This window comes from Oncorhynchus kisutch, linkage group LG20 (genome assembly GCF_002021735.2).
Source record: "Oncorhynchus kisutch isolate 150728-3 linkage group LG20, Okis_V2, whole genome shotgun sequence".
In the NCBI taxonomy this organism is placed as follows: domain Eukaryota; kingdom Metazoa; phylum Chordata; class Actinopteri; order Salmoniformes; family Salmonidae; genus Oncorhynchus; species Oncorhynchus kisutch.
This window is the reverse complement of record NC_034193.2, coordinates 6,002,096-6,023,425: the sequence shown is the minus strand read 5'-3', so window position 1 is coordinate 6,023,425 and position 21,330 is coordinate 6,002,096. Positions and strand designations below refer to the sequence as shown.

Sequence of the window (21,330 nt, the reverse complement as noted above, 5' to 3'; positions counted from 1 at the left end):
TCTCACCTACAGTACCCACATTCTCACTTACAGTACCCACATTCTCACCTACAGTGCCCACTCTCACCTACAGTACCCACACTCTCAACTACAGTGCCCACACTCTCACCTACAGTACCCACACTCTCACCTACAGTACCCACACTCTCACCTACAGTACCCACACTCTCACCTACAGTGCCCACTCTCACCTACAGTACCCACACTCTCAACTACAGTACCCACATTCTCACCTACAGTACCCACTCAACTACAGTACCCACTCTCACCTACAGTACCCACACTCTCAACTACAGTGCCCACTCTCACCTACAGTACTCACACTCTCACCTACAGTGCCCACTCTCACCTACAGTACCCACTCTCACCTACAGTACCCACACTCTCACCTACAGTACTCACACTCTCAGCTACAGTACTCACACACACACCTACAGTACCCACATTCTCACCTACAGTACCCACACTCTCACCTACAGTACCCACACTCTCACCTACAGTACCCACACTCTCACCTACAGTTCCCACACTCTCACCTACGGTACCAACACTCTCACATGCAGTACCCACACTCTCACCTACAGTACCCACATTCTCACCTACAGTACCCACATTCTCAGCTACAGTACCCACATTCTCAACTACAGTCCTACAGTACCCACACTCACCTACAGTACCCACTCTCACCTACAGTACCCACATTCTCACTTACAGTACCCACATTCTCACCTACAGTACCCACACTCTCAACTACAGTGCCCACACTCTCATCTACAGTACCCACACTCTCACCTACAGTACCCACACTCTCACCTACAGTGCCCACTCTCACCTACAGTATCCACACTCTCAACTACAGTACCCACATTCTCACCTACAGTACCCACATTCTCACATGCAGTACCAACACTCTCACATACAGCACCCACATTCTCACCTACAGTACCCACACTCACCTACAGTACCCACATTCTCACTTACAGTGCCCACTATCACCTACAGTACCCACACTCTCAACTACAGTGCCCACACTCTCACCTACAGTACCCACACTCTCAACTACAATCCCCACATTCTCACCTACAGTACCCACTCTCAACTACAGTACCCACTCTCACCTACAGTACCCACACTCTCAACTACAGTGCCCACACTCTCACCTACAGTACCCACACTCTCAACTACAGTACCCACATTCTCACCTACAGTACCCACTCTCAACTACAGTACCCACTCTCACCCACAGTACCCACACTCTCAACTACAGTACCCACTCTCACCTACAGTACCCACTCTCACCTACAGTACCCACACTCTCACCTACAGTACCCACACTCACCTACAGTACCCACACTCTCACCTACAGTACCCACACTCTCACCTACAGTACCCAAACTCTCACCTACAGTACTCACACTCTCACCTACAGTACCCACACTCTCACCTACAGTACCCACACTCTCACCTACAGTACCCACACTCTCACCTACAGTACCCACACTCTCACCTACAGTACCCACACTCTCACCTACAGTACCCACACTCTCACCTACAGTGCCCACACTCTCACATACAGTACCCACACTCTCACATACAGTACCCACATTCTCACCTACAGTACCCACATTCTCAGCTACAGTACCCACATTCTCACATGCAGTACCCACACTCTCACATACAGTACCCACATTCTCACCTACAGTACCCACATTCTCAACTACAGTACCCACATTCTCAACTACAGTCCTACAGTACCCACACTCACCTACAGTATCCACTCTCACCTACAGTACCCACATTCTCACTTACAGTACCCACATTCTCACCTACAGTACCCACACTCTCAACTACAGTGCCCACACTCTCATCTACAGTACCCACACTCTCACCTACAGTACCCACACTCTCACCTACAGTGCCCACACTCTCACCTACAGTACCCACACTCTCAACTACAGTACTCACATTCTCACCTACAGTACCCACATTCTCACTTGCAGTACCCACACTCTCACATACAGCACCCACATTCTCACCTACAGTACCCACACTCACCTACAGTACCCACATTCTCACCTACAGTACCCACATTCTCACTTACAGTACCCACATTCTCACCTACAGTGCCCACTCTCACCTACAGTACCCACACTCTCAACTACAGTGCCCACACTCTCACCTACAGTGCCCACACTCTCACTTACAGTACCCACACTCTCACCTACAGTACCCACACTCTCACCTACAGTGCCCACTCTCACCTACAGTACCCACACTCTCAACTACAGTACCCACATTCTCACCTACAGTACCCACTCTCAACTACAGTACCCACTCTCACCTACAGTACCCACACTCTCAACTACAGTGCCCACTCTCACCTACAGTACTCACACTCTCACCTACAGTGCCCACTCTCACCTACAGTACCCACTCTCACCTACAGTACCCACACTCTCACCTACAGTACTCACACACACACCTACAGTACCCACACTCTCACCTACAGTACTCACACTCTCACCTACAGTACCCACACTCTCACCTACAGTACTCACACTCTCACCTACAGTACCCACACTCTCACCTACAGTACCCACACTCTCACCTACAGTACCCACACTCACCTACAGTACTCACACTCTCACCTACAGTACCCACACTCTCACTTACAGTACCAACACTCTCACCTACAGTACCCAATCTCAACTACAGTACCCACACTCTCACCTACAGTACCCACACTCTCACCTACAGTACCCACACTCTCACCTACAGTACCCACACTCACCTACAGTACTCACACTCTCACCTACAGTACCCACACTCTCACTTACAGTACCAACACTCTCACCTACAGTACCCAATCTCAACTACAGTACCCACACTCTCACCTACAGTACCCACACTCTCACCTACAGTACCCACACTCACCTACAGTACCCAATCTCAACTACAGTACCCACACTCTCACCTACAGTACCCACACTCTCACCTACAGTACCCACACTCACCTACAGTACCCACACTCAACTACAGTACTCACACTCTCACCTACAGTACCCACACTCTCACCTACAGTACCCACTCTCACCTACAGTACCCACTCTCACCTACAGTACACACACTCTCACCTACAGTACTCACACTCTCAGCTAGAGTACTCACACTCTCACCTACAGTACCCACACTCTCACCTACAGTACCCACACTCTCACCTACAGTACTCACACTCTCACCTACAGTACCCACACTCTCACCTACAGTACCCACACTCTCACTTACAGTACCAACACTATCACCTACAGTACCCAATCTCAACTACAGTACCCACACTCTCACCTACAGTACCCACACTCTCACCTACAGTACCAACACTTTCGCCTACAGTACCCAATCTCAACTACAGTACTCACACTCTCACCTACAGTACTCACACTCTCACCTACAGTACCCACACTCTCACCTACAGTACCCACACTCACCTACAGTACCCACACTCTCAACTACAGTACTCACACTCTCACCTACAGTACCCCCACTCTCACCTACAGTACCCACACTCTCACCTACAGTACCCACATTCTCACCTACAGTACCCACTCTCACCTACAGTACCCACATTCTCACCTACAGTACCCACACTCTCACCTACAGTACCCACTCTCACCTACAGTACCCACACACTCACCTACAGTACCCACTCTCACCTACAGTACCCACACTCTCAACTACAGTACCCACACTCTCACCTACAGTACCCACTCTCACCTACAGTACCCACACTCTCAACTACAGTACCCACTCTCACCTACAGTACCCACACACTCACCTTCAGTACCCACACTCTCACCTACAGTACCCACTCTCGCCTACAGTACCCACACTCTCACCTACAGTACTCACACTCTCACCTACAGTACTCACACTCTCACCTACAGTACCCACACTCTCACCTACAGTACTCACACTCTCACCTACAGTACTCACACTCTCACCTACAGTACTCACACTCTCACCTACAGTACCCACACACTCACCTACAGTACCCACACTCTCACCTACAGTACCCACTCTCACCTACAGTACACACACTCTCACCTACAGTACTCACACTCTCACCTACAGTACTCACACTCTCACCTACAGTACTCACACTGCCACCTACAGTACCCACACTCTCACCTACAGTACTCACACTCTCACCTACAGTACTCACACTCTCAACTACAGTACCCACACTCTCACCTACAGTACTCACACTCTCACCTACAGTACCCACACTCTCACCTACAGTACCCACACTCTCACCTACAGTGCCCACTCTCACCTACAGTACTCACACTCTCACCTACAGTACCCACACTCTCACCTACAGTGCCCACTCTCACCTACAGTACTCACACTCTCACCTACAGTACCCACACTCTCACCTACAGTACCCACACTCTCACCTACAGTACTCACACTTTCACCTACAGTACTCATACTCTCACCTACAGTGCCCACTCTCACCTACAACAAACAGGCTTACATAGAAAAAGGCAAAGGAAGCTCAATGAAAGTTGCCGGCGATAAGGTCAAGGAAACTGACTAGTCAACTGACTGGGCAACAGATTGGACAATAGACTAGACAACAGACTAGACAACAGACTAGACAACAGACTAGATGACTGACTAGACAACATATTTGAAAACAGACTAGATAACAGACTAGACAACAGATTAGATAACTGACTAGACACCTGACTAGACAACATATTAGAGAAAAGACTAGTCAACTGACTGGGCAACAGATTGGACAATAGACTAGACAACAGACTAGGCAACTGACTGGGCAACAGATTGGACAATAGACTAGACAACAGACTAGACAACAGACTAGACAACAGACTAGTCAACTGACTGGGCAACAGATTGGACAATAGACTAGATAACAGACTAGGCAACTGACTGGGCAACAGATTGGACAATAGACTAGACAACAGACTAGACAACAGACTAGACAACAGACTAGTCAACTGACTGGGCAACAGATTGGACAATAGACTAGACAACAGACTAGACAACAGACTAGACAACAGACTAGTCAACTGACTGGGCAACAGATTGGACAATAGACTAGACAACAGACTAGACAACAGACTAGACAACAGACTAGTCAACTGACTGGGCAACAGATTGGACAATAGACTAGACAACAGACTAGACAACAGACTAGACAACAGACTAGTCAACTGACTGGGCAACAGATTGGACAATAGACTAGACAACAGACTAGACAACAGACTAGTCAACTGACTGGGCAACAGATTGGACAATAGACTAGACAACAGACTAGACAACAGACTAGACAACAGACTAGACAACAGATTGGACAATAGACTAGACAACAGACTAGACAACAGATTGGACAATAGACTAGACAACAGACTAGACAACTGACTGGGCGACAGATTGGACAATAGACTAGACAACAGAATGAAAAACTGAATAGAGAACAGATTAGACAGCATATTAGAGAACAGACTAGACAACAGACTAGACAACAGACTAGACAACAGATTAGACAACAGACTAGAAAACAGACTAGACAACAAACTAGACAACTGGCTAGACAACAGACGAGACAACAGACTAGACAACAGACTAGAAAACATGTTGAAAACAACGGGAGACATACACATTAGAGTAAACACAGACAATCTCATTTATCAATAATATAACTACGATTTATCAACAATATAACTACGATGTATCAATATTATAACTACGAGGGATAGAGAGGATCCAAACGGGAAGGAGGTTGGCACGCGAGGGAGGGGAGCACAGCACACTGTCTGACTCTAATCAACACACCTGTAGTTTGAGGGCGAAAGCAGTGGGGTTGGTCTCTGCCAGGTCAGTCTCCACAGCCTCCAGGTAGGCTAGGGGGTCAGGGCACTCAGACAGCCTGGCTAAGAAGGGTACGTCTGGGGATGGGCCAGGGGCTGGACCTTGGACCTCCATAGAGCCCTGGGTGGGTTTCTACAGAGGTTGGCAGCAGGGAGGAGGAGGAGGGCGAGGAGCGGGGCGAGGAGCGGGGCGAGGAGCGGGGCGAGGAGCGGGGGCATGGAGGGGGTCAGCATTGCGAAGCAAAGCATTGGGCATTGTCAGCAGGAGGTTGGGAGCTGGGTAGCTGAGACTGAGGTGTGTTGTTTGTAGCTGGCTGGTAGGTAGCTTATGGTAGTTCGTTTATGGTAGCTACCTTCTGGTAGTTACCTTATGGTAGTTACCTTCTATATGGTAGTTACCTTATGGTAGTTACCTTCTATATGGTAGTTACCTTCTGGTAGTTACTTTATGGTAGTTACTTTATGGTAGTTACTTTATGGTAGTTACCTTCTGGTAGTTAGTTTATGGTAGTTATCTTCTAGTAGTTACTTTATGGTAGTTACCTTATGGTAGTTACTTTATGGTAGTTATCTTCTGGTAGTTACCTTCTGGTAGTTACCTTCTGGTAGTTACATTATTGTAGTTACTTTATGGTGGTTACCTTCTGGTAGTTACTTTATGGTAGTTACTTTATGGTAGTTACCTTATGGTATTTACATTATTGTAGTTACTTTATGGTAGGTACTTTATTGTAGTTACATTATGGTAGTTACCTTCTGGTAGTTACCTTATGGTAGTTACTTTATGGTAGCTAACTCATGACAGGGCTTTCAGAGTAGCTGATGAGGTTAATGTACCTATTGAGCATCAACTTCTGCGTCTACACCCTAGGTGATACCGTACAGCATTTAGGGTTGTCATTGTCGCCCTCTAGTGTCTACATGACCACATGACAATAACACAGACAGCCAGTTGTATGGATTAAGAGAGGCCTCGGGAAAGAATATCTGACGTAACATTGTATCCTGAGAGGAGCCTGATGCAAATAACTGTCACATGCAGATGAAAGATGATGAGAAACATACTGTAAATGCAATGATACATTTTCTTCTGGATTTTGTTTTGCTTTAGTGCGGTAGATTGACAGCCAGGCAGTTCAGTGCTGTTCTACTCACCGCACCATGCTCAATGTCTGTGCTCTGTGTCCGGCTGAGTGACTGGCTCTCTCTCTTCCTGGTCTTCTCTTTCTCTCCAGTGGACCCCTCAAGACCGGGTCGAGACCCTTCTGGACAAGGTCTTGAGCCCAGCACAGGAGTCTTCATCTGGGCTGTGATCTGGGCCTCTATCTCCTCAAAACTTCTACTTGGAGGGAGAGAGAGAGAGAGAGAGAGAGAGAGAAGGAAGGAGGGATAAGGAAAATGATAGAGAATATATCTAGGTATATGGGTGTGTGCTTATGGATAATGTATTTGTTATGTGGTAAATCGGCAAGTACAATAACAACTGAAAGCGGTAGTAAGGAACAGCAGGTAGACTAGTGGTTAGAGTGGAGGGACGGTAGGTAGCCTAGTGGTTAGAGTGTAGGGACGGCAGGTATCCTAGTGGTTAGAGTGTAGGGACGGCAGGTAGCCTAGCGGTTAGAGTGTAGGGACGGCAGGTAGCCTAGTGGTTAGAGTGTAGAGGTGGTAGGGTAGCCTAGCGGTTAGAGTGTAGGGACGGCAGGTAGCCTAGTGGTTAGAGTGTAGGGACGGCAGGTAGCCTAGTGGTTAGAGTGTAGGGACGGCAGGTAGCCTAGGGGTTAGAGTGTAGAGGTGGTAGGGTAGCCTAGTGGTTAGAGTGTAGGGACGGCAGGTAGCCTAGTGGTTAGAGTGTAGGGACGGCAGGTAGCCTAGTGGTTAGAGTGTAGGGGTGGTAGGGTAGCCTAGTGGTTAGAGTGTAGGGACGGCAGGTAGCCTAGGGGTTAGAGTGTAGAGGTTGTAGGGTAGCCTAGTGGTTAGAGTGTAGGGACGGCAGGTAGCCTAGTGGTTAGAGTGTAGGGACGGCAGGTAGCCTAGGGGTTAGAGTGTAGAGGTGGTAGGGTAGCCTAGTGGTTAGAGTGTAGGGACGGCAGGTAGCCTAGGGGTTAGAGTGTAGAGGTGGTAGGGTAGCCTAGTGGTTAGAGTGTAGGGACGGCAGGTAGCCTAGTGGTTAGAGTGTAGGGACGGCAGGTAGCCTAGTGGTTAGAGTGTAGGGGTGGTAGGGTAGCCTAGTGGTTAGAGTGTAGGGACGGCAGGTAGCCTAGGGGTTAGAGTGTAGAGGTGGTAGGGTAGCCTAGTGGTTAGAGTGTAGGGACGGCAGGTAGCCTAGTGGTTAGAGTGTAGGGACGGCAGGTAGCCTAGTGGTTAGAGTGTAGGGACGGCAGGTAGCCTAGTGGTTAGAGTGTAGGGACGGCAGGTAGCCTAGTGGTTAGAGTGTAGGGACGGCAGGTAGCCTAGGGGTTAGAGTGTAGAGGTGGTAAGGTAGCCTAGTGGTTAGAGTGTAGGGACGGCAGGTAGCCTAGTGGTTAGAGTGTAGGGACGGCAGGTAGCCTAGTGGTTAGAGTGTAGGGACGGCAGGTAGTCTAGTGGTTAGAGTGTAGGGGCGGCAGGTAGTCTAGTGGTTAGAGTGTAGGGACGGTAGGTAGCCTAGTGGTTAGAGTGTAGGGACGGCAGGTAGCCTAGTGGTTAGAGTGTAGGGACGGCAGGTAGCCTAGTGGTTAGAGTGTAGGGACGGCAGGTAGCCTAGTGGTTAGAGTGTAGGGACGGCAGGTAGCCTAGTGGTTAGAGTGTAGGGACGGCAGGTAGCCTAGTGGTTAGAGTGTAGGGACGGCAGGTAGTCTAGTGGTTAGAGTGTAGGGACGGTAGGTAGCCTAGTGGTTAGAGTGTAGGGACGGCAGGTAGCCTAGTGGTTAGAGTGTAGGGACGGCAGGTAGCCTAGTGGTTAGAGTGTAGGGACGGCAGGTAGCCTAGTGGTTAGAGTGTAGGGACGGCAGGTAGCCTAGGGGTTAGAGTGTAGAGGTGGTAGGGTAGCCTAGTGGTTAGAGTGTAGGGACGGCAGGTAGCCTAGTGGTTAGAGTGTAGGGACGGTAGGTAGCCTAGTGGTTAGAGTGTAGGGACCGGCAGGCAGCCTAGTGGTTAGAGTGTAGGGACGGCAGGTAGACTAGTGGTTAGAGTGTAGGGGCGGCAGGTAGCCAGGTGGTTAGAGTGTAGGGGCGGCAGGCAGCCTAGTGGTTAGAGTGTAGGGGCGGCAGGCAGCCTAGTGGTTAGAGTGTAGGGACGGCAGGTAGCCTAGTGGTTAGAGTGTAGGGACGGCAGGTAGCCTAGTGGTTAGAATGTAGGGACGGCAGGTAGCCTAGTGGTTAGAGTGTAGGGACGGCAGGTAGCCTAGTGGTTAGAGCGTTGGACTAGTAACCGAAAGGTTGCTAGATTGAATCCCTGAGCTGACAAGGTAAAAATGTGTTGTTCTGCCCCTGAACAAGGCAGTTAACCCATTGTTCCCCTGAACAAGGCAGTTAACCCATTGTTCCCCTGAACAAGGCAGTTAACCCATTGTTCCCCTGAACAAGGCAGTTAACCCATTGTTCCCCTGAACAAGGCAGTTAACCCATTGTTCCCCTGAACAAGGCAGTTAACCCATTGTTCCCCTGAACAAGGCAGTTAACCCATTGTTCCCCTGAACAAGGCAGTTAACCCATTGTTCCCCTGAGTAAGGCAGTTAACCCATTGTTCCCCTGAGTAAGGCAGTTAACCCACTGTTCCCTGGGCGCTGTGGAAGTTGACAAAAGGCCCCCTACACCTCTTTGATTCAGAGAAAGGGACTGGAAACTCAATCTGTGTGCATATATGAGAGAGAGTGAATTGATTTAGTCCTATTTGTTATAATTATTACTGCTCACGTTGATGACTATATGTGACTAGACTAGAGGGCGTGTGTGTGCGCGTGCGCGCGTGTCATTTATTGCCTTTCAAGATGAGAGAGGACAATAAAAATAAAAAATAAAACGAGGTGTGGCCTTATTTCTATTACAGCATATTGGATGACTGTCATTCATATTCCATTCACCCAGCTCAATGTAACATCGATAGGTTTAGGCTACTACATGATACTCACATGTTCCCTTTATCCATCATGAGGTTGCTACAACCTAGCCTATGAATGACAGTTTACAACGTAGGTTCACAAATTGAGAGACACTCTTGCCTGCATCTAGCTAATCTGGGGTGTAATTATTACTGCAAACATTCTGTTTTGCAACTAAAACGAGATTCTTATTGGAACAAAAATCAGGTAGTTCCCTCCCCGTTTTGTTCCGTTTGCTTCTGTTTAATTAAGTGGCTAAGCCGGCGGAGGAGGAGTTATACTAAGGAGGAGGGGTTATACTAAGGAGGAGGGGTTATACTAAGGAGGAGGGGTTATACTAAGGAGGAGGGGTTATACTAAGGAGGAGGGGTTAAACTAAGGAGGAGGGGTTATACTAAGGAGGAGGAGTTATACTAAGGAGGAGGGGTTATACTAAGGAGGAGGAGTTATACTAAGGAGGAGGGGTTATACTAAGGAGGAGGGGTTATACTAAGAAGGGGGGGTTATACTAAGAAGGAGGGGTTATACTAAGGAGGAGGGGTTATACTAAGGAGGAGGGGTTATACTAAGGAGGAGGGGTTATACTAAGGAGGAGGGGTTATACTAAGGAGGAGGGGTTATACTAAGGAGGAGGGGTTATACTAAGGAGGAGGGGTTATACTAAGGAGGAGGGGTTATACTAAGGAGGAGGGGTTATACTAAGGAGGAGGGGTTATACTAAGGAGGAGGGGTTATACTAAGGAGGAGGGGTTATACTAAGGAGGAGGGGTTATACTAAGGAGGAGGGGTTATACTAAGGAGGAGGGGTTATACTAAGGAGAGGGTTATACTAAGGAGGAGGAGTTATACTAAGAAGGAGGGGTTATACTAAGGAGGAGGGGTTATACTAAGAAGGAGGGGTTATACTAAGGAGGAGGGGTTATACTAAGGAGGAGGGGTTATACTAAGGAGGAGGGGTTATACTAAGGAGGAGGGGTTATACTAAGGAGGAGGGGTTATACTAAGGAGGAGGGGTTATACTAAGGAGGAGGGGTTATACTAAGGAGGAGGGGTTATACTAAGGAGGAGGGGTTATACTAAGGAGGAGGGGTTATACTAAGGAGGAGGGGTTATACTAAGGAGGAGGGGTTATACTAAGGAGGAGGGGTTATACTAAGAAGGAGGGGTTATGCTAAGGAGGAGGGGTTATACTAAGGAGGAGGGGTTATACTAAGGAGGAGGGGTTATACTAAGGAGGAGGGGTTATGCTAAGGAGGAGGGGTTATACTATGAAGGAGGGGTTATACTAAGGAGGAGGGGTTATACTAAGAAGGAGGGGTTATACTAAGGAGGAGGGGTTATACTAAGGAGGAGGGGTTATACTAAGGAGGAGGGGTTATACTAAGGAGGAGGGGTTATACTAAGGAGGAGGGGTTATACTAAGAAGGAGGGGTTATACTAAGAAGGAGGGGTTATACTAAGGAGGAGGGGTTATACTAAGAAGGAGGGGTTATACTAAGGAGGAGGGGTTATACTAAGAAGGAGGGGTTATACTAAGGAGGAGGGGTTATACTAAGGAGGAGGGGTTATACTAAGGAGGAGGGGTTATACTAAGCTATATGGAATTGTTTTATTAATACCAAGCATCATTTAGCTATTTGATTTAGAATTTTAAGACCACTTGAAGTATCAAAAAAAAAATACAAAATAGAAATTTGTATGACATTTTTTGGGGGGAACTATTAGGCCATAAAAAACACATTGAGTAACAGATTCACTACAGGGAACAACAGATACAGTGGGGCAAAAAAGTATTTAGTCAGCCACCAATTGTGCAAGTTCTCCCACTTAAAAAGTTGAGAGAGGCCTGTAATTTTCATCATAGGTACACTTCAACTATGACAGACAACACAACAGCAGTCTGTGACCAGGCGGAAAAAAAAGAACTCTCCAAGCCAAACCTTTGTATCATAACCGCGAACTGCTCCACACAGCCTACATTGTTGTCACCATATTAGCTAAGGTCATAGTCAACATAGTGACTAGAACGAACACATTAGTAAACCTGCTACAATCAAGCAGTACAGCAAGCAGTTTAGCAGTTACACCGGCGGGCCCCAGTGGCAATAAATGTAAAAAACTTAACATGACTTGGAAGAGTTGCAGTGTTGGATAGCCATAGCCAGCTAGCTAACATAGCATCCCTCTGTTGGATAGCCATAGCCAGCTAGCTAACATAGCATCCCTCTGTTGGATAGCCTTAGCCAGCTAGCTAACATAGCATCCCTCTGTTGGATAGCCTTAGCCAGCTAGCTAACATAGCATCCCTCTATTGGATAGCCTTAGCCAGCTAGCTAACATACATAGCATTGCTCTCTGTTTGAGTCAGGTTGTTGAGTAGGCTAAATTAGCTACATTATTTTAGTCAGTTATTTGGTGACGTGAATATATTTAGTATACTGTTACATAACAAGGATAACTTTTTCACTATTTTTATTTTTCTGAAATTCACTGAGTAGGACGTTCCTCCCCTTCCTCCTCTGAGGAGCCTCCACTGGTGTGTGTGTGTACCCCAGTGTATTGTACCCCAGTGTGTTGTATCCCAGTGTGTTGTATCCCAGTGTATTGTACCCCAGTGTGTTGTACCCCAGTGTATTGTATCCCAGTGTGTTGTACCCCAGTGTGTTGTACCCCAGTGTGTTGTACCCCAGTGTATTGTACCCCAGTGTGTTGTACCCCAGTGTGTTGCGCCCCAGTGTATTGCACCCCAGTGTATTGTACCCCAGTGTGTTGTACCCCAGTGTGTTGTACCCCAGTGTGTTGTACCCCAGTGTATTGTATCCCAGTGTATTGTACCCCAGTGTGTTGTACCCCAGTGTGTTGTACCCCAGTGTATTGTACCCCAGTGTATTGTACCCCAGTGTATTGTACCCCAGTGTGTTGTACCCCAGTGTGTTGTACCCCAGTGTGTTGTACCCCAGTGTATTGTACCCCAGTGTATTGTACCCCAGTATATTGTACCCCAGTGTGTTGTACCCCAGTGTGTTGCGCCCCAGTGTGTGGTGCCCCAGTGTGTTGTACCCCAGTGTATTGTACCCCAGTGTGTTGTACCCCAGTGTATTGCACCCCAGTGTGTTGTACCCCAGTGTATTGTACCCCAGTGTATTTTACCCCAGTGTATTGTACCCCAGTGTGTTGTACCCCAGTGTATTGTACCCCAGTGTATTGTACCCCAGTGTATTGTACCCCAGTGTATTGTACCCCAGTGTATTGTACCCCAGTGTATTGTACCCCAGTGTGTTGTACCCCAGTGTGTTGTACCCTGTGCAGGGAGAGTTGAGTTCTGATCCTTGGTTAGGCTTGGTCAGGCTGTCTGTCACAGAGTCCAGCTTCAGGTAGAGAGTTGAAGGTTTCTTCACAAACAGAGTCTATATATAGACAGAGAGACAGATAAACACACAACAAGTGTTAAACCATGTCAGATACACAAACACACACGTTTCCTTTGATGATCAGAAGAAACTAAAGTATGCAAGGATAGTCAGTCTCAAGGATAGTCAGTCTCAAGGATAGTCAGTCTCAAGGACAGTCAGTCTCAAGGACAGTCAGTCTCAAGGACAGTCAGTCTCAAGGATAGTCAGTCTCAAGGATAGTCAGTCTCAAGAACAGTCTGTCTCAAGGATAGTCAGTCTCAAGAACAGTCCGTCTCAAGGATAGTCAGTCTCAAGGATAGTCAGTCTCAAGGATAGTCAGTCTCAAGGACAGTCAGTCTCAAGGACAGTCAGTCTCAAGGACAGTCAGTCTCAAGGATAGTCAGTCTCAAGGATAGTCAGTCTCAAGAACAGTCAGTCTCAAGGATAGTCAGTCTCAAGAACAGTCAGTCTCAAGGATAGTCAGTCTCAAGGATAGTCAGTCTCAAGAACAGTCAGTCTCAAGAACAGCCAGTCTCAAGAACAGTCAGTCTCAAGGATAGTCAGTCTCAAGAACAGTCAGTCTCAGTCTCAAGGATAGTCAGTCTCAAGAACAGTAAGTCTCAGTCTCAAGGACAGTCAGTCTCAAGAACAGCCAGTCTCAGTATCAAGGACAGTCAGTCTCAAGAACAGTCAGTCTCAGTATCAAGAACAGGCAGTCTCAAGGACAGTCTCAGTCTCAAGGACAGGCGGTTTCAGTCTTAAGGACAGGCAGTCTCAGTCTCAAGGACAGGCAGTCTCAGTCTCTAGGACAGTCAGTCTCAAGGACAGTCAGTCTCAAGGACAGTCAGTTTCACGAGCAAACATATAGACCTAATTAACCCGTATTAAATCTTCATAGATCAGGATCATAACATGAGCTGGTTTCAGAACTGTCTCTTCTCAACCCTTCTTATCTGACTGAAAGCACAGATTTTGGATATATACTCACCGGCGAAGGGGGGCCGATCTTCTCCATGTACTCAATCTCATAGTCTGGCACTGAGGGAGACAATAGAAGAGACAGATTTAGAGACACAAGTACGAGAGAACGAAAGAGAGACAGAAAGAGAGAAGAGAGGAGAGAGAAGAGAGATGGTTAGAGAAAGAAAGAGAGAAGAGAGGAGGGAGGAGAGAGATAGTTAGAGACAGAAAGACAGAAGAGAGGAGGGAGAAGAGAGAAAAATGAAAGAGGGGAGAGAACATCAGATACTCTAGACTGGACTGGACTGGTGGGACAGTCTGTCTGTCTATCTGTATAACAACATGACCCAGTTTAAACCCAGTCAGGCAGACACAGCCTCTGGGTAGTGTGGCTCTCCTCTACCCTTCTAGGGGTCAGGGTTTAGTAAAGGGCTGGATAGCTAGCTGCATGGGCTCGCTGTCAATTAGAAATCAATAACTGGGGGAGCACACGTATGGATGACATATCGTCCTGTACATGGAGACATTAACTCTTGAACTAATTGATGACTAATTGATTTATTTTTAAACACACACACACACACACACACACACACACACACACACACACACACACACCTCGATTGTTCTCGTTGACGAAGGCTGTGAGGTCAGATGGCTGCGGGAACTCCTCCTGGGGGTCAGAGGTTAGCTCCGCCTCCATGGATGCCCATTTGTGATTGGCTGAGGAAGCAAGCTTCTCTTTGTGATTGGAGGAAGAGGCCAGCTTCTCCTCGTCTGTGGCGTGGTCGTCCTGTAGCGGGGGGATAGGAGGCTGGGCTTCATCTACTGGGGTGGGCTCCTGGAGCGGAGGAAGGACGGGGTGAGGAAGTGAGGAAGTGAGGAGGTGTGGAGGTGAGGAAGTGAGGAAGTGAAGACATGAGGAAGTGAGGAGGGTGAGAAAGTGAGGAGGTGAGGAGGTTGAGGACGTGAGGAGGTGGGGAGGTTGAGGAAGTGAGGAGGTGGGGAGGTAAGGAAGTGAGGAGGTGAAGAATTGAGGAGGGTGAGGAAGTGAGGAGGTGAGGAGGTAAGGAAGTGAGGAGGTGAAGAAGTGAGGAGGGTGAGGAAGTGAGGATGTGAGGAGGTGAGGAGGTGTGTGTGTGTGTGTGTGTGTGTGCGTGCGTGTGCGTGCACACATTGAGTGTAAGAGAGAACTGACTCACTTGTGATGATGGATCAGACATGGCCGACCTCTTTGGGGACCTCTTGACTCTGAAAGTGTTCCTGGAAGGGGAAGAAGAGAGAGACGATCAGGAGTCACTGAACATAACATGTCATCCCTGGCAGAGACTTAATCAACCAATCAAATCCATACTTAATCAATAGATACATAATATTATATATCTTATTACTAACAACTTCGCGGGGAAGGTACGTTTTTCAATTATTATTATCTCCCTTATATTGTTTGTTGACGTTCAGCTTCAGATACATGTCGTTCACATTACCTGGGGAATTTAGAAAAAGACTTTCAGCAACATCATCTGTCTAAAACAAGACTGCATCAAACCTTACACAGCTTAATACTCACATGTTGTTGGATTAAAATGACAATACATTTCTACAATGAGATGTAACATCACCAGTTTACAGTAACTAGTTTACCGGTAGTTAAGGAACATTATGTTGATGTAACTAGTTTAGTTAAGGAACATTATGTTGATGTAACTAGTTTACCGGTAGTTAAGGAACATTATGTTGATGTAACTAGTTTACCGGTAGTTAAGGAACATTATGTTGATGTAACTAGTTTACCGGTAGTTAAGGAACATTATGTTGATGTAACTAGTTTAGTTAAGGAACATTATGTTGATGTAACTAGTTTACCGGTAGTTAAGGAACATTATGTTGATGTAACTAGTTTACCGGTAGTTAAGGAACATTATGTTGATGTAACTAGTTTACCGGTAGTTAAGGAACATTATGTTGATGTAACTAGTTTACCGGTAGTTAAGGAACATTATGTTGATGTAACTAGTTTAGTTAAGGAACATTATGTTGATGTAACTAGTTTACCGGTAGTTAAGGAACATTATGTTGATGTAACTAGTTTACCGGTAGTTAAGGAACATTATGTTGATGTAACTAGTTTACCGGTAGTTAAGGAACATTATGTTGATGTAACTAGTTTACCGGTAGTTAAGGAACATTATGTTGATGTAACTAGTTTACCGGTAGTTAAGGAACATTATGTTGATGCAACTAGTTTACCGGTAGTTAAGGAACATTATGTTGATGTAACTAGTTTACCGGTAGTTAAGGAACATTATGTTGATGTAACTAGTTTGCCGGTAGTTAAGGAACATTATGTTGATGTAACTAGTTTAGTTAAGGAACAGTATGTTGATGTAACTAGTTTACCGGTAGTTAAGGAACATTATGTTGATGTAACTAGTTTACCGGTAGTTAAGGAACATTATGTTGATGTAACTAGTTTGCCGGTAGTTAAGGAACATTATGTTGATGTAACTAGTTTAGTTAAGGAACAGTATGTTGATGTAACTAGTTTAGTTAAGGAAAATTATGTTAACTAGAACTACAGTAACGGGATGTCTATCAGGAGTAAAGTATTTTACTGGCATGATTCACAATGATGGCATAGACCAGGGTGCAGATGAATGTTAATGCTTTGCAGGGTTTGGAGTGAGTTAGGGCTGAAATGGTACTGACCCCAAGCCTGATTCCTTGTTAGGTTAGTGTGTTAGGGCTGAAATGGTATTGACCCCAAGCCTGATTCCTTGTTAAGTTAGTGTGTTAGGGCTGAAATGGTATTGACCCCAAGCCTGATTCCTTGTTAAGTTAGTGAGTTAGGGCTGAAATGGTATTGACCCCAAGCCTGATTCCTTGTTAAGTTAGTGAGTTAGGGCTGAAATAGTATTAACCCCTGATTCCTTGTTAGGTTAGTGAGTTAGGGCTTGTTAGGGTGGTAGCACTATGAGATGAAGGATGTAAACCCAGGTATCTGCATCTAACTACCCAGACATACTGCACCTTAGTCTAACCATGACTAACCTATGTTGCCCTTCGATAGAGAAGTTACTACCGTGTGAATGCTCTCTTTCCCCATTCAGAAGACGTGCACCTGGTTAGTTACATTTACATGGCAGGATGTTCATGTCAGATATTGATGGTAAAGCTTCTGTGATTGGTTGATTGACATGGTAGAGCTTCTCTGATTGGTTGTCTTTATGATACAGCTCTGTTAATAAGGAGTAAGATAGGGCTGCAAAATTCTGGAAAAGTTACCAAATTTCCCAGTTCTTCCAGAAATCCTGGTTGGAACATTCCCAGAAATAGCCTTTAGCCCATACTGTATTACTGGTGACCTGCAGACCATACTGTATTAATGGTGACCTGCAGACCTGATGATACTAATGGTGACCTGCAGACCTGATGATACTAATGGTGACCTGCAGACCATACTGTATTACTGGTGACCTGCAGCCCATACTGTATTACTGGTGCCCTGCAGACCGTATTGTATTAATGGTGACCTGCAGCCCATACTGTATTAATGGTGACCTGCAGCCCATACTGTATTACTGGTGACCTGCAGACCATACTGTATTACTGGTGACCTGCAGACCATACTGTATTACTGGTGACCTGCAGACCATACTGTATTAATGGTGACCTGCAGACCATACTGTATTACTGGTGACCTGCAGACCATACTGTATTACTGGTGACCTGCAGCCCATACTGTATTAATGGTGACCTGCAGACCATACTGTATTACTGGTGACCTGCAGACCATACTGTATTACTGGTGACCTGCAGACCATACTGTATTAATGGTGACCTGCAGACCATACTGTATTAATGGTGACCTGCAGACCATACTGTATTACTGGTGACCTGCAGCCCATACTGTATTACTGGTGACCTGCAGCCCATACTGTATTAATGGTGACCTGCAGACCATACTGTATTAATGGTGACCTGCAGCCCATACTGTATTACTGGTGACCTGCAGACCATACTGTATTAATGGTGACCTGCAGACCATACTGTATTACTGGTGACCTGCAGACCATACTGTATTACTGGTGACCTGCAGACCATACTGTATTAATGGTGACCTGCAGACCTGATGATACTAATGGAGACCTGCAGACCATACTGTATTAATGGTGACCTGCAGACCATACTGTATTAATGGTGACCTGCAGACCATACTGTATTAATGGTGACCTGCAGACCATACTGTATTACTGGTGACCTGCAGACCATACTGTATTACTGGTGACCTGCAGACCATACTGTATTAATGGTGACCTGCAGACAATACTGTATTAATGGTGACCTGCAGACCATACTGTATTAATGGTGACCTGCAGACCATACTGTATTACTGGTGACCTGCAGACCATACTGTATTAAGGGTGACCTGCAGACCATACTGTATTAATGGTGACCTGCAGACCATATTGTATTAATGGTGACCTGCAGCCCATACTGTATTACTGGTGACCTGCAGCCCATACTGTATTACTGGTGACCTGCAGACCATACTGTATTAATGGTGACCTGCAGACCATACTGTATTACTGGTGACCTGCAGCCCATACTGTATTACTGGTGACCTGCATCCCATACTGTATTACTGGTGACCTGCAGACCATACTGTATTACTGGTGACCTGCAGACCATACTGTATTACTGGTGACCTGCAGACCATACTGTATTACTGGTGACCTGCAGACCATACTGTATTACTGGTGACCTGCAGACCATACTGTATTACTGGTGACCTGCAGACCATACTGTATTACTGGTGACCTGCAGACCTGATGATACTAATGGTGACCTGCAGACCATACTGTATTAATGGTGACCTGCAGACCATACTGTATTAATGGTGACCTGCAGCCCATACTGTATTACTGGTGACCTGCAGACCATACTGTATTACTGGTGACCTGCAGACCATACTGTATTACTGGTGACCTGCAGACCATACTGTATTACTGGTGACCTGCAGACCATACTGTATTACTGGTGACCTGCAGACCATACTGTATTACTGGTGACCTGCAGACCATACTGTATTACTGGTGACCTGCAGACCTGATGATACTAATGGTGACCTGCAGACCATACTGTATTAATGGTGACCTGCAGACCATACTGTATTAATGGTGACCTGCAGCCCATACTGTATTACTGGTGACCTGCAGACCATACTGTATTACTGGTGACCTGCAGACCATACTGTATTACTGGTGACCTGCAGACCATACTGTATTACTGGTGACCTGCAGACCATACTGTATTACTGGTGACCTGCAGACCATACTGTATTACTGGTGACCTGCAGACCTGATGATACTAATGGTGACCTGCAGACCATACTGTATTAATGGTGACCTGCAGACCATACTGTATTAATGGTGACCTGCAGCCCATACTGTATTAATGGTGACCTGAAGCCCATACTGTATTAATGGTGACCTGCAGCCCATACTGTATTACTGGTGACCTGCAGACCATAATGTATTAATGGTGACCTGCAGACCATACTGTATTACTGGTGACCTGCAGACCATAGTGTATTACTGGTGACCTGCAGACCATACTGTATTAATGGTGACCTGCAGACCATACTGTATTACTGGTGACCTGCAGACCATACTGTATTAATGGTGACCTGCAGACCATACTGTATTAATGGTGACCTGCAGCCCATACTGTATTAATGGTGACCTGCAGACCATACTGTATTACTGGTGACCTGCAGACCATACTGTATTAATGGTGACCTGCAGCCCATACTGTATTAATGGTGACCTGCAGACCATACTGTATTACTGGTGACCTGCAGACCATACTGTATTACTGGTGACCTGCAGACCATACTGTATTACTGGTGACCTGCAGCCCATACTGTATTAATGGTGACCTGCAGCCCATACTGTATTAATGGTGACCTGCAGACCTGATGATACTAATGGTGACCCATGTGATAGCTGTTCCAATGTGTGTGTGTGTGTGTGTGCGTGTGCGTGCGTGTGCGTGTGTGTGTGTGCGTGTGTGCGTGTGTGTCAGGTTGGATATAAAGATGTCAAAACACCCGCACGCAGATAATATGACAAGACAGAGTGAGATATGTGTGTGTATGTACTCTCTCACTCTCTGTCTCTCACACACACACACACACACACACACACATTGGAACAGCTTTCTGGTGGCCTGACTGGTCTAGCGGTAACGCTGCAGTCTCATACATGCCTACGATGTCGTCCGGAGAGGTTTGAATACTTCCCTTTGACACTACGTTTCATGATGTCTGTCTCTCTGTTCAATAAGTTCAGAAAAGACCATCAAAATATTTATTTTAAGTTAAACCAACTTACGATTTGATAGGTTTCTTCTTCGTTTTGGATGGTTTGTTCTGGTTGTGGTCCTCCAGCTCACCAACGTTATCATTATCGTTATCAACGTCATTGTCATTGGCCGACACCTCAAAGGAGGCGGAGCCTGAAGCAGCCGTGGGCGGAGACGCAGCCATGCTATTGGAGGAGGACTTGAAGGCAGCAGACTCGTCGAAGGTGTCAGAGTCGAATCTACAGGAGGGTTTGTTCAGCTTGGGAGAGACGGGGATCTCGCTGTTAGAGCCAAACGGGTTGAAGTTAGGGTCGTCCCACTGGGCGGGGTCAAAGTTATAGGAAGCCTTATGGATAGGGAGGTCATCACCGGGGACGGTGGCGGGCGTGTTGTCGAGGGCTTCTGATGGCGGCTGGACGACCTTCTTCAGGCCCATCCTGGGCTTCCTCAGAGGCATCTGATCATAATAATTATTATTGTTAATATTATTAAAATATATAATAAACATAATAACTAATGACATGAATACAATTATTAGGAATGATAATTGTAAATAAATGTACTATTTTAAGCGCTTTTCAAAAAACACATCGAGTCACTTGAAAAACAAATCAGCAAGATAACCAGGCAGCAACAAAAA

General features: G+C 46.4%; 1 protein-coding gene across 9 annotated transcripts in view; it reads right to left on the bottom strand.

Annotated features, from left to right (window-relative positions):
* Positions 1-21,330, bottom strand: part of tacc2 (transforming, acidic coiled-coil containing protein 2) — a 90,582-nt gene that overhangs the window by 34,833 nt on the left and 34,419 nt on the right. For 5 of the 9 annotated variants that reach the window (XM_031798723.1, XM_031798717.1, XM_031798721.1 and 2 more), the window contains exons 4-10: positions 20,720-21,147; positions 15,527-15,587; positions 14,943-15,165; positions 14,353-14,402; positions 13,258-13,379; positions 7,050-7,233; positions 5,860-6,027 (exon numbers count right to left, since the gene is read on the bottom strand). In XM_031798723.1, the coding sequence (XP_031654583.1) occupies positions 5,860-6,027; positions 7,050-7,233; positions 13,258-13,379; positions 14,353-14,402; positions 14,943-15,165; positions 15,527-15,587; positions 20,720-21,147 (1,236 nt within the window). The remainder of the gene's footprint in view (positions 1-5,859; positions 6,028-7,049; positions 7,234-13,257; positions 13,380-14,352; positions 14,403-14,942; positions 15,166-15,526; positions 15,588-20,719; positions 21,148-21,330) is intronic. The other 4 variants (XM_031798720.1, XM_031798719.1, XM_031798724.1 and 1 more) reach the window with 4 other exon arrangements.